Source organism: Astyanax mexicanus, unplaced genomic scaffold (genome assembly GCF_023375975.1).
Source record: "Astyanax mexicanus isolate ESR-SI-001 unplaced genomic scaffold, AstMex3_surface scaffold_35, whole genome shotgun sequence".
NCBI classification, from domain to species: domain Eukaryota; kingdom Metazoa; phylum Chordata; class Actinopteri; order Characiformes; family Acestrorhamphidae; genus Astyanax; species Astyanax mexicanus.
In genome coordinates, this window is record NW_026040045.1 from 944174 (window position 1) to 956695 (window position 12522).

General features: G+C 45.5%; 1 protein-coding gene across 1 annotated transcript in view; it reads right to left on the bottom strand.

Moving 5' to 3' along the window:
• LOC111196878 (protein kinase C-binding protein NELL1-like) overlaps positions 1 to 12522 on the bottom strand; it is a 617736-nt gene that overhangs the window by 26416 nt on the left and 578798 nt on the right. The window contains exon 16 of the mRNA XM_049473230.1: positions 11323 to 11463. Coding sequence (XP_049329187.1) covers positions 11323 to 11463 — 141 coding nt within the window. The remainder of the gene's footprint in view (positions 1 to 11322; positions 11464 to 12522) is intronic.

A 12522-nucleotide genomic window follows, 5' to 3' on the forward strand; every position in this document is an offset into this window, starting at 1 on the left:
CTCTACCTCACTCTACCCTCACTCTACCCTCACTCTACCCTCACTCTATCCTCACTTTACCCTCACTCTACCTTCACTCTACCCTCACTCTACCTCACTCTACCCTCACTCTACCCTCACTCTACCCTCACTTTACCCTCACTCTACCACACTCTACCCTCACTCTACCCTCACTCTACCCTCACTCTATCCTCACTTTACCCTCACTCTACCTTCACTCTACCCTCACTCTATCCTCACTCTAACTCACTCTACCCTCACTCTACTCTCACTCTACCTTTACTCTACCCTCACTTTACCCTCACTCTAACTCACTTTACCCTCACTCTACACTCACTCTACCACACTCTACCCTCACTTTACCCTCACTCTACCCTCACTCTACTCTCACTCTACCTTTACTCTACACTCACTCTACCCTCACTCTACCACACTCTACCTCATTCTACTCTCACTCTACTCTCACTCTACCTCACTTTACCTTCACTCTACCTCACTTTACCTTCACTCTACCTCAATTTACCTTCACTCTACCCTCTACCCTAACTTTACCGCTCTACCTTACTCTACCTCCCTTTATCCTCACTCTACTCTCACTCTACTCTCACTCTACCACACTCTACCTCACTCTACTCTCACTCTACCCTCACTCTACACTCACTCTACCCTCACTCTACACTCACTCTACCACACTCTACCTCACTCTACCCTCACTCTATCCTCACTTTACCCTCACTCTACCTTCACTCTACCCTCACTCTACCTCACTCTACCCTCACTCTACCCTCACTCTACCCTCACTTTACCCTCACTCTACCACACTCTACCCTCACTCTACCCTCACTTTACCCTCACTCTACCCTCACTCTACCCTCACTCTACCCTCACTCTACCCTCACTCTACCACACTCTACCCTCACTGTACCTTTACTCTACCCTCACTCTACCCTCACTCTACCTCACTCTACCACACTCTACCTCACTCTACCTCACTCTACTCTCACTCTACCACACTCTACCCTCACTTTACTGCTCTACCTTACTCTACCTCCCTTTATCCTCACTCTACTCTCACTCTACCTCACTCTACTCTCACTCTACCCTCACTCTACCCTCACTCTACCTTCACTCTACCCTCACTCTACACTCACTCTACTCTCACTCTACCTCCCTTTATCCTCACTCTACTCTCACTCTACCTCACTCTACCTTCACTCTACTCTCACTCTACCCTCACTCTACCTCACTCTACCCTCACTCTATCCTCACTCTACCCTCACTCTATCCTCACTCTACCCTCACTCTACCTCACTCTACCCTCACTCTACCCTCACTCTACCCTCACTCTATCCTCACTCTACCCTCACTCTACCTCACTCTACCCTCACTCTACCCTTACTCTACCTCACTGACCCTCACTCTACCCTCACTCTACCCTCACTCTACCTTCACTCTACCACACTCTACCCTCACTCTACCCTCACTCTACCTTCACTCTATCCTCACTCTACCCTCACTCTACCTCACTCTACCCTCACTCTACCTTCACTCTACCTTCACTCTACCCTCACTCTACCCTCACTCTACCACACTCTACCCTCACTCTACCCTCACTCTACCACACTCTACCCTCACTCTACCCTCACTTTCCCCTCACTCTACCCTCACTCTACCACACTCTACCCTCACTCTACCCTCACTTTACCCTCACTCTACCTCACTCTACCCTCACTCTACCTCACTCTACCCTCACTCTACCTTCACTCTACCTTCACTCTACCCTCACTTTACCCTCACTCTACCCTCACTCTACCTCACTCTACCCTCACTCTACCCTCACTCTACCACACTCTACCCTCACTCTACCCTCACTCTACCACACTCTACCCTCACTCTACCTCACTCTACCCTCACTCTACACTCACTCTACCACACTCTACCCTCACTCTACCCTCACTCTACCCTCACTCTACCACACTCTACCCTCACTCTACCTCACTCTACCCTCACTCTACACTCACTCTACCACACTCTACCCTCACTCTACCCTCACTCTACCACACTCTACTCTCAGTCTACCCTCACTCTACCCTCACTCTACCCTCACTCTACCCTCACTCTACCCTCACTCTACCACACTCTACTCTCACTTTACTTTTAAGTCAGTTTAGTTCAGTTTGCTTTATTGACATAAAAAAACATTTGTATTGTCAAAGCATTTCAGATAGATAGAACAGACATAGATTAAAGGGTATAACATCATACAGTGAAGGAGGGGAAGAAGGAAATGGGGTTAGAAGTAGTTAGTGTGTTAGAGGTGTTAAGAGAGTAAGTGCTCTTTGAAGAGCTCTGTCTTCAGGAGTTTATTAAAGATAGTGAGAGATTCTCCTGATCTGGTAGTAGAAGGTAGTTAGTTAGAGGTGTTAGGAGAGTAAGTGCTCTTTGAAGAGCTCTGTCTTCAGGAGTTTATTAAAGATAGTGAGAGATTCTCCTGATCTGGTAGTAGAAGGTAGTTAGTTAGAGGTGTTAGGAGAGTAAGTGCTCTTTGAAGAGCTCTGTCTTCAGGAGTTTATTAAAGATAGTGAGAGATTCTCCTGATCTGGTAGTAGAAGGTAGTTAGTTAGAGGTGTTAGGAGAGTAAGTGCTCTTTGAAGAGCTCTGTCTTCAGGAGTTTATTAAAGATAGTGAGAGATTCTCCTGATCTGGTAGTAGAAGGTAGTTAGTTAGAGGTGTTAGGAGAGTAAGTGCTCTTTGAAGAGCTCTGTCTTCAGGAGTTTATTAAAGATAGCGAGAGATTCTCCTGATCTGGTAGTAGAAGGTAGTTTGTTCCACCATTGGGGAACTCTGTATGAGAACAGTCTGGATTGCTTTGTGTGAATGTTTGTTTGTTAAAGCGAGGCGACGTTCATTGGAGGAGCGCAGCGGCCGGGAGGTAGCGTAAGCCTTCAGGAGCGAGTGCAGGATTGTAAGAGTTTTGAATTTGATGCATCAACTGGTAGCCAATGGAGCTCAATGAGCAGCGGGGTGACATGAGCCCGTTTTGGCTGGTTGAAGACCAGACGTGCTGCTGCGTTCTGGATCATCTGGATCATTTGTACATACAATCTGATAAAAAAAATGCAAAGAAAGAGAAAAAATAGTCACACTAGAATATGTATATGATAAAAAAAAACAAATAATAAATTGTAGAAGGGTACAATAATGATATATAAATTGTAAGTAAATAAGAGTGTGTGTGTGTGTGTATGTGCGCACATGTGCGCGTGTGTGTGCGGGTGTGGGTGCGTGCGTGTTGAGGGGCTTTGGGGGTTCACTCACTGTCCCGGAGTGTGTGACACTTGTATAGGTATCTGGCTGCAGTGGGGGCTGATGGTCCCTCTCCTAACAGGGCAGCCAGTTTTTCGCTGCTGCTAGCGAATCATTAATATAGATATTAAAGAGAGTAGGAGACAAGCTGCAGCCCTGTCTGACACCACGCCCCTGAGTGAAGACTTCTGTCATTTTATTGCCAATTTTTATTTCACATTTACTGTTGACATACATTGATTTAATGATGTCATACATTTTACCCCTACACCATTTTGGAGAATTTTATAATATAATCCTTCTTGCCAAATAGAATCAAATGCCTTTTTAAAATCTATAAAATATGCAAAAAACTTTGGTATTATTTTGTTGGTGTAAATGTTGGTTGATTAGGGTGTGCAGGGTGTAAATATGGTCAGTATTTCGATGTTTTGGTAAAAATTTGTCCTTTACTCAAGACACTGTGTTCGCTAAGGAAGGCCTATATCCGGGCGTTAATGATACAGCAGAAAACCATCCCCAGGTTACTGCTCACACAGATGCCTCGGTAGTTATTGGGGTCGAATTTCTGCAGCAAGATGTTGGGCTCTACTGGAAGCTGCAGGGTGACATTGGGCTCTGGTGGGAGCTGTAGGGCGATTCTGTGCTCTGGTGGATCCTGTAGGGCGATTCTATGCTCTGGTGGATCCTGTAGGGCGATGCTGGACTCTGGTGGGTCCTGTAGGGCGATTCCATGCTCTGGTGGATCCTGTAGGGCGATTCTATGCTCTGGTGGATCCTGTAGGGCGATTCTATGCTCTGGTGGATCCTGTAGGGCGATTCTATGCTCTGGTGGGTGCTGTAGGGCGATGCTGTGCTCTGGTGGGTCCTGTAGGGCGATTCCGTGCTCTGGTGGATCCTGTAGGGCGATTCTATGCTCTGGTGGATCCTGTAGGGCGATGCTGGACTCTGGTGGGTCCTGTAGGGCGATTCCATGCTTTGGTGGATCCTGTAGGGCGATTCTATGCTCTGGTGGATCCTGTAGGGCGATGCTGGACTCTGGTGGGTCCTGTAGGGCGATTCCATGCTCTGGTGGATCCTGTAGGGTGATTCTATGCTCTGGTGGATCCTGTAGGCGATGCTGGACTCTGGTGGATCCTGTAGGGCGATTCCATGCTCTGGTGGATCCTGTAGGGCGATTCTATGCTCTGGTGGATCCTGTAGGGCGATGCTGTGCTCTGGTGGATCCTGTAGTGTGATTCTATGCTCTGGTGGATCCTGTAGGGCGATTCTATGCTCTGGTGGGTGCTGTAGGGCGATGCTGTGCTCTGGTGGGTCCTGTAGGGCGATTCCGTGCTCTGGTGGATCCTGTAGGGCGATTCTATGCTCTGGTGGATCCTGTAGGGCGATGCTGGACTCTGGTTGGTCCTGTAGGGCGATTCCATGCTCTGGTGGATCCTGTAGGGTGATTCTATGCTCTGGTGGATCCTGTAGGGCGATGCTGGACTCTGGTGGATCCTGTAGGGCGATTCCATGCTCTGGTGGATCCTGTAGGGCGATTCTATGCTCTGGTGGATCCTGTAGGGCGATGCTGTGCTCTGGTGGATCCTGTAGTGTGATTCTATGCTCTGGTGGATCCTGTAGTGTGATTCTATGCTCTGGTGGATCCTGTAGGGCGATGCTGGACTCTGGTGGGTCCTGTAGGGCGATTCCATGCTCTGGTGGATCCTGTAGTGCGATTCTATGCTCTGGTGGATCCTGTAGGGCGATGCTGTGCTCTGGTGGATCCTGTAGTGTGATTCTATGCTCTGGTGGATCCTGTAGGGCGATGCTGGACTCTGGTGGGTCCTGTAGGGCGATTCTATGCTCTGGTTGATCCTGTAGGGCGATTCTGTGCTCTGGTGGATCCTCTAGGGCGATTCTGTGCTCTGGTGGATCCTGTAGGGCGATTCTGTGCTCTGGTGGATCCTGTAGGGCGATTCTATGCTCTGGTGGATCCTGTAGGGCGATGCTGGACTCTGGTGGATCCTGTAGGGCGATTCTGTGCTCTGGTGGATCCTGTAGGGCGATTCTGTGCTCTGGTGGATCCTGTAGGGTGATTCTATGCTCTGGTGGATCCTGTAGGGCGATTCTATGCTCTGGTGGGTGCTGTAGGGCGATGCTGGACTCTAGTGGGTGCTGTAGGGCGATGCTGGACTCTGGTGGATCCTGTAGGGCGATGCTGGACTCTGGTGGATCCTGTAGGTCGATTCTATGCCCCGGTGGATCCTGTAGGGCGATTCTATGCTCTGGTGGATCCTGTAGGGCGATGCTGTGCTCTGGTGGATCCTGTAGGGTGACTCTATGCTCTGGTGGATCCTGTAGGGCGATGCTGGACTCTGGTGGATTCTGTAGGGCGATTCTATGCTCTGGTGGATCCTGTAGGGCGATTCTATGCTCTGGTGGATCCTGTAGGGCGATGCTGGACTCTGGTGGGTCCTGTAGGGCGATGCTGGACTCTGGTGGATTCTGTAGGGCGATTCTGTGCTCTGGTGGATCCTGTAGGGTGATTCTATGCTCTGGTGGGTGCTGTAGGGCGATGCTGGACTCTAGTGGGTGCTGTAGGGCGAAGCTGGACTCTGGTGGATCCTGTAGGGCGATGCTGGACTCTGGTGGATCCTGTAGGGCGATTCTATGCCCCGGTGGATCCTGTAGGGTGATGCAGGACTCTGGTGGATCCTGTAGGGGGATGCTGGACTCGGTGGGTGTGGTGTTGCTGTGGATGGTTCCACTTGGTCTGCTTCTCTTGGGTTGCATTTCATTCTGAGATTGAGGAACCATATGGCCAGCATCATAGTGATGAAGTTCTTGGAAACTGGGATGTTGTACAGCTGCTCCTAGATCATGTGCTAACCTCCAGACGCTATGTTTATCTACATGTTTGTGGTCATATAGGTGTTCTGGGGTTAGTGTTGGATGCAATTGTAATGCCTTATAATTTGGCACATTCTCTGCATTAATGTTCTTGATCATTTCACAAGGAACGTCTCGTCGTGGCAGTAAGGCAGAGATGGTGATGTTGGCCCTTGGAAATTCTTTGTGAGCTTTTTGGGACATTTGTGTTACTGCCAGTGATACATTTTTTCAGAGAGAATGTAGTTCATTTGTTCCAGTGTGAATAATGATGTTATCAGGTTGCACTAATTGTGAATGATGGAGCAGCTTATGTGCTGCTTTGGATGTTGGGCACCAGAATTTCCCAACTCTGTGGGTTGGGAACATTTGCCTATGCTTCAAAAGTTTCTGTTAAGCGCTGGAGGGGCGGGGCTCTTTTGACTACTGTCACAGTGGGTTTTGAGTCTTTTGAGTAAACTTCTTCTGGAAGATGTTTGATGTGACTCTTAGAAACTGATCTCTGAGGTTAATAATTTGTTTGTCTTTCTGGTGCAGTTCCTCCTTTAGTTTCATTAAATCAGATCTAAAAGTCTTATTTTCTTTCTGAAGAAGATTCACAGTTTCTTCAATCTGTTCAAACATCACTTGTGATTCTTGTTTGTGTTGTTTTATTTCTTCTTTCAGTTGTTGTAGAATATAATTTTCGTTAAGTTTGTTTTCCTTCATTTCTATTAGCTCCACCTCTAGCAGTGAGAGGCAGTCCTGAATGCGCTGCACTGTGGCGGGTGATTTGGGTGCCACAGGGCTGGCAGTGGTGGTGGCTGTGCTGGAGAAGGCTGGTAGAGGTGGACTGGAAGCTGTGTGTGGTTGTGAGGCTAACTTCACTGTGCTGGAAGGTGATTTAGGGGATGGATTTGGTTTGATTTTTTCAACAAGTGTCTTCAGTCTTAGGAAGTCCTTTTCAAACTGTTCAAGTTTTGATTCACATCCTTGAATCATAATTGTTCCCGTTTAATAAAAATTGATGGTAAATTTTGGCTTGGTGTCGAGGTAGAGCTGCCTCATGGTTTTATTGCCACACATTTTAAAATTCTTCCTGTCAGCTAGAGTAGAGTAGAGTGCCAGATATCTGGGTAATCTGTGTAGAATACAGGTCAGATTTCATTTCTCTTCCATTGATTAGTGTGTAATCTGTTTGCAGTGTCTCAGGGTGTTTTCTCAGTATCTCTGTTTTATATTTCTTCTTTTTAATCTCACTCTTTGCCTCTTCAGGGTAGCTGATGGCGGGGGAGCTGAGGCTGGGCTCAGTAGGCTGTCTCAGTATTGTGTTCATTTTTGAACAGACAAAGGTTCCAATAGCAGTTGGAAGATTTGTACTTCTAACAGAAGATACTATATGGCTGACTGATAGCTAACAGTCTTTAAAAAAAGTCTTAATGGGGAATAAAACAAGCGTACCCCCCCCCAGGACAGTGTAGTTGGGTATTTTCCTGTGATTTGAGCTCTCAGATTTGCCCCCTCCTCTCCTCTGCCTGTTATCCGGTCTCCTGTTGTTTAGAGTGGACTGAAGGTTCTGAGATGTGGGTGTAAGCTGATAGTTGAAACTTCCTGGATGTTTTTCTTCTTCTTTTATGAATTTGATGGATCCAAAATTGTTTTAAATCTGCTGTACATAACCAAAAAATCAACAATAAAGTCTAAAGCTTTAGGAGCTCACATCTTTTGCTGCTGCTGTTGGTTGTTGTCATTCAAAAAAAAAAAAAAAAAATATATATATATATATATATATATATATATACTTTAAAAATAAAAATATAAATAAAAAATATACTTTCACTCTACCCTTTTTGATCTAACTGTAATCTCTGCTTATCACTCTACTTTTCTTTATTTGGACCCTTTATCCTTCTTTTCCTCTCTCTTCCTCTCTATCTATACCTAAATCTCTCTTCCTCTCCTTTTACTCCTCTCCATTTTTTTCTGTAAAGTCACCATATTGTGTGTCACACACACACACACACACACACACTGTCTAAATACACACAAGCAACAATCCATATACTCCACACTTCCCTCAAAACGCTGACACACAGCTTTATCTGAAGGTGAGAGACGCCAGGTTAAAGCCCTGACACAGCAGATGTGTGTGTGTGTGTGTGTGTGTGTGTGTGTGTGCTTACTCCATTAGATCTCTCCTCTCTTAATTACTAAAATTAACCTATACGTTTTTTTCTGACACTGTATGACTCACTGTTATTATTCTTCAAATCAAAACTAATTTTACTGATGATTGGATTTGACAGATCAGCTGTTCAGTACACAAGGTGGCGCTGTGTGTTTTTACTGACTGTTCACATACAGCACGCAGAAAACAACAGCACACTTAACACTTTTTCATACACATCATTCTGTTAAAAAATAAAAAAGTAAAAAAATATATTATTATAACTATATTATTATATAACATATTATTATAACCCTAAATAAAAAATATATATACATATAAATATATGTGTAAAAAGTAATGTTTTGTCTTGCCAATTTTATTTATTCATATCAATCCATTCCTGTCTTCTAATTGGATAATGCTTTTGGAGTTATGGATTGGAGATCAACAACAAATAACAGGGAAAAAATGTGAGCCTGTCATAGTGGGGACAGGACTCAGACACTTGCAGATACAGATTTGAGTATTTATTAAAGGAATGAGTGATACAGGAGTACCGTATTTTTCGGACTATAAGGCGCACCGTATTATAAGACGCACTATCAAAGAACGCCTATTTTCTGCTATTTTTCCATACATAGGGCGCATCGCATTATAAGGCGCGTTAAGTGACACTAGAAAGGGTGCCTATATTAAAGTGAACAGGGGTGGCGCCATGTTTCCCTTCCCCCACCGGGGGTGGTCGCTTGCCGGTGGAGCGTCTCAGTATACAAATCTAGCTCTTTCAAAGTCAAACGAGTGCTGGATATTAATCTACACAGATTCCTCTCCTGAAAACTGTTTATTTGGGTGAGTAACGTGCTTCAGTTTATTTACAGTAAGCTTAGATTTCCAGATGTCCACTAAGGCTTGCTGCACCAGCGTTAGCATAGCTATCCGCTAGCACGCTAGCTAGTCACCTAAACTAGTAAAGTTAACCCAAACTTAAACGACAGCGTTACACTGAGTAATCCTGCGTGTTCTGGTAAGACAGTGAGATATTAGCTAGCGATTCGTCCCCCGTAGCTTGTTTTAACACGGTAAACAAGCAGATTACAGGCTGATAAAACTCACCTCTGAGAGAGTTAGCGCTTAGCATCTAGCTAATGCTAGCCAGGCAAAGCAGCACAGACTTACAGGCCGATAACTCACCTCTGAACGGTGAACGCTTAGCGATTAGCATCTAACTCTAATAATACTGCTCCAGCAGTATTAAAAGTGCTAAATTTAGAAAATACTGATCTCTGAACAGTGAAAAAGCTAGCTAGCTAAGCGGTTAGCATCTAGCTAATGCTATTTATTGCTGCTCCAGCCTCGGAGCGGCACGGCTCTGGACTCTGTATAGCACTGAAACTCTCTATAACGCTGCACGGAGTGTGTGTTTACTGCTCCTTACAACCTGACGAGTAAAATCCATACAAAAGGCGCACCGTATTATAAGACGCACTGTCAATTTTTGTGAAAATTAAAAGTTTTTAAGTGCGCCTTATAGTCCGAAAAATACGGTAGTCAAAAACAGAAACAGTAAATAACCGGGAAACAGTAGCCACGTAGACAAAACCCTACCATAAACGTGAACAGTCCAGAGAATCATACACGGGAAGGCCAGTAGCAGAGGTCAACAAAAAGGCAAAAACTATAAACAGTCCAGGTCAAAACACGGTAAATCCAAAAAGAGCAGGCAAAAATCAGCGTCGAAAAAACAAAGAACAAGGTCATACACAAGAAAACAGAGATAGAGAACAGTAACGCTTTGTAATGAGGATAAACCAACAATACTCGGCACAGGTGTTCGCGTGGGAAGCTCTTTTATAGTGCCAGTGATTAATACTCAGGACTTTCCGGAGGAAGCATGTGATGCGTCATGTGATCGGGTGTGTGTGTGATGTCAGCGGGTGGTGCGCTCTGGGTAGTGTAGTTGGTAGATTGAAAACCTTCGTTAGAGCTGAGTGTGGAAGAAACTGGAGCGCTTTCAGCACCAGACGTGACAGAGCCAATACTTTCATATTTATTTACATTAATATGTTTTAGAACTAAAATACATTTAAATCAGGCTGTTTATTCTCTGGTATTAATGACATATTTTAACAAAATCCGCATTGTAGTCCATCATTCTGAGGTAGAATTTCTTGTTGTTACTCTTAACTTGTGTCCATTTGAGACTCCAACTCCTCACACTAAAATAACTCTGCCCTCCTCTCACATTTCAGAGCGATGCTCTGCACTGCAGATCTGTGGACAATTGTTTTAAATGATTTGCCAGCAATCTAGACTGAGAGCTTCTTCAGTGCATTTGTGGCCAATCCTGTCTTTGCTTCATTTGATCCAAACAGCTCCACCATTTTTGAGCAAAAGGTACAGATATAAGACAATTCCCAAAGGAGCAATATAACAACATTGGATCATTTCCCAAAAATACAGTATAACAAACAGCCATAGACACGTCTCTCTCTCCTCTCTCCTCTCTCCTCTCTCCTCTCTGGTAACTCTAGCAGATGGAGAGCTCATCGCTGCTACTAATTAAAGATGCTAAAAGCTGAACTGAGCTTCATGCAAACACAATTAGGTTTTAACACCTCAGGAGAGACTCTCTCATACACACACACACACACTAACCCCACTCAAACACACGCATGGATCTGAGTGGCAGTGTTTGATCGACTGGGAACAAAAAGGTCCAAGCAGCTGGAGTAAGGGAGAGGGGGGGAGAGAGAGAGACAGAGAGAGAGAGAGAGAGAGAGAGAGAGAGACAGAGAGAGAGAGACAGAGAGAGAGAGAGAGAGAGAGAGAGAGAGAGACAGAGAGAGAGAGACAGAGAGAGAGAGAGAGAGAGACAGAGAGAGAGAGAGAGACAGAAGGGGTGGGGCAGAAAAGACAAATTGGAAAGAGAAAAGAAAGAAAGGGAACAAGAGAAAGAGAGGAAAAGAGAGAGAGATATGATGGTAATTATCACTCACCCACACACGAGCTCCCATCGAGCAGGTAAGATCCGTTGTCGTGGAAACCGCTGCGACACTGGCAGTGGTACCAGCCGGGCAGGTTCACACAGCGTGAGCTGTTATGGCACTGAATCAAACCTTCAGCACACTCATCAATGTCTGAAAACACACACACACACACACACACACGCACACACACGCACACACACACACACACACACACACAAATATTAGTCTCATATAATCTGTCCTATTCTGACAGAGCCCACCAGCAGCAGCTCTTCCACAGTGCAGTAACTTTATCAGGCCATATCTTATGCTCAGAGGAGGAAAAGAGTTATAATGCAGATAATGATAAACAGCAGCTAACAGAATTATGGTGAATTATGTGAGTTGTAGTGAGGGCTGATAGTGGGTGCAGGTGAATTATGGGAGTTGTAGTGAGGGCTGATAGTGGGTGCAGGTGAATTATGGGAGTTGTAGTGAGGGCTGATAGTGGGTGCAGGTGAATTATGGGAGTTGTAGTGAGGGCTGATAGTGGGTGCAGGTGAATTATGGGAGTTGTAGTGAGGTCTTATAGTGGGTGCAGGTGAGATATGGGAGTTGTAGTGAGGGCTGATAGTGGGTGCAGGTGAATTATGGGAGTTGTAGTGAGGTCTGAAAATGGGTGCAGGTGAATTATGGGAGTTGTAGTGAGGTCTGAAAGTGGGTGCAGGTGAATTATGGGAGTTGTAGTGAGGTCTGATAGTGGGTGCAGGTGAATTATGGGAGTTGTAGTGAGGTCTGATAGTGGGTGCAGGTGAATTATGGGAGTTGTAGTGAGGTCTGAAAGTGGGTGTGTTACACCTTAGCCTGTGTCTGTCCAGTGTCTTTCCTTTTTTGGTTCCTTCCTGCTCCTGTCCTCTGTTCTTGTGTTTTGTTTACCTGTCATGTTTCCCAGCCATGTGCTACTGTGTTTTGGTCATGTCTCCGCCTTAGCCCCGCCTTGTCATCTGTAACCCCTCCTGTCTCATTTGTAACTCCCCCCACTCATTACCTCCACAGGTGTCCCTAGTGTGTGCCTGTGTATAAATACCCCATGTGCTCCGTTGTAGTTTGTCGCATCTTTTGTCTCAACTTGTCATGTTACTCTGTCCAGATTGTGTTCATCTGTTTTGTTTAGCCACAGACCTGCTGTGTTGTTTGTCCTCAGTGTTTCAGGTTTGCTTTATTTAGTTT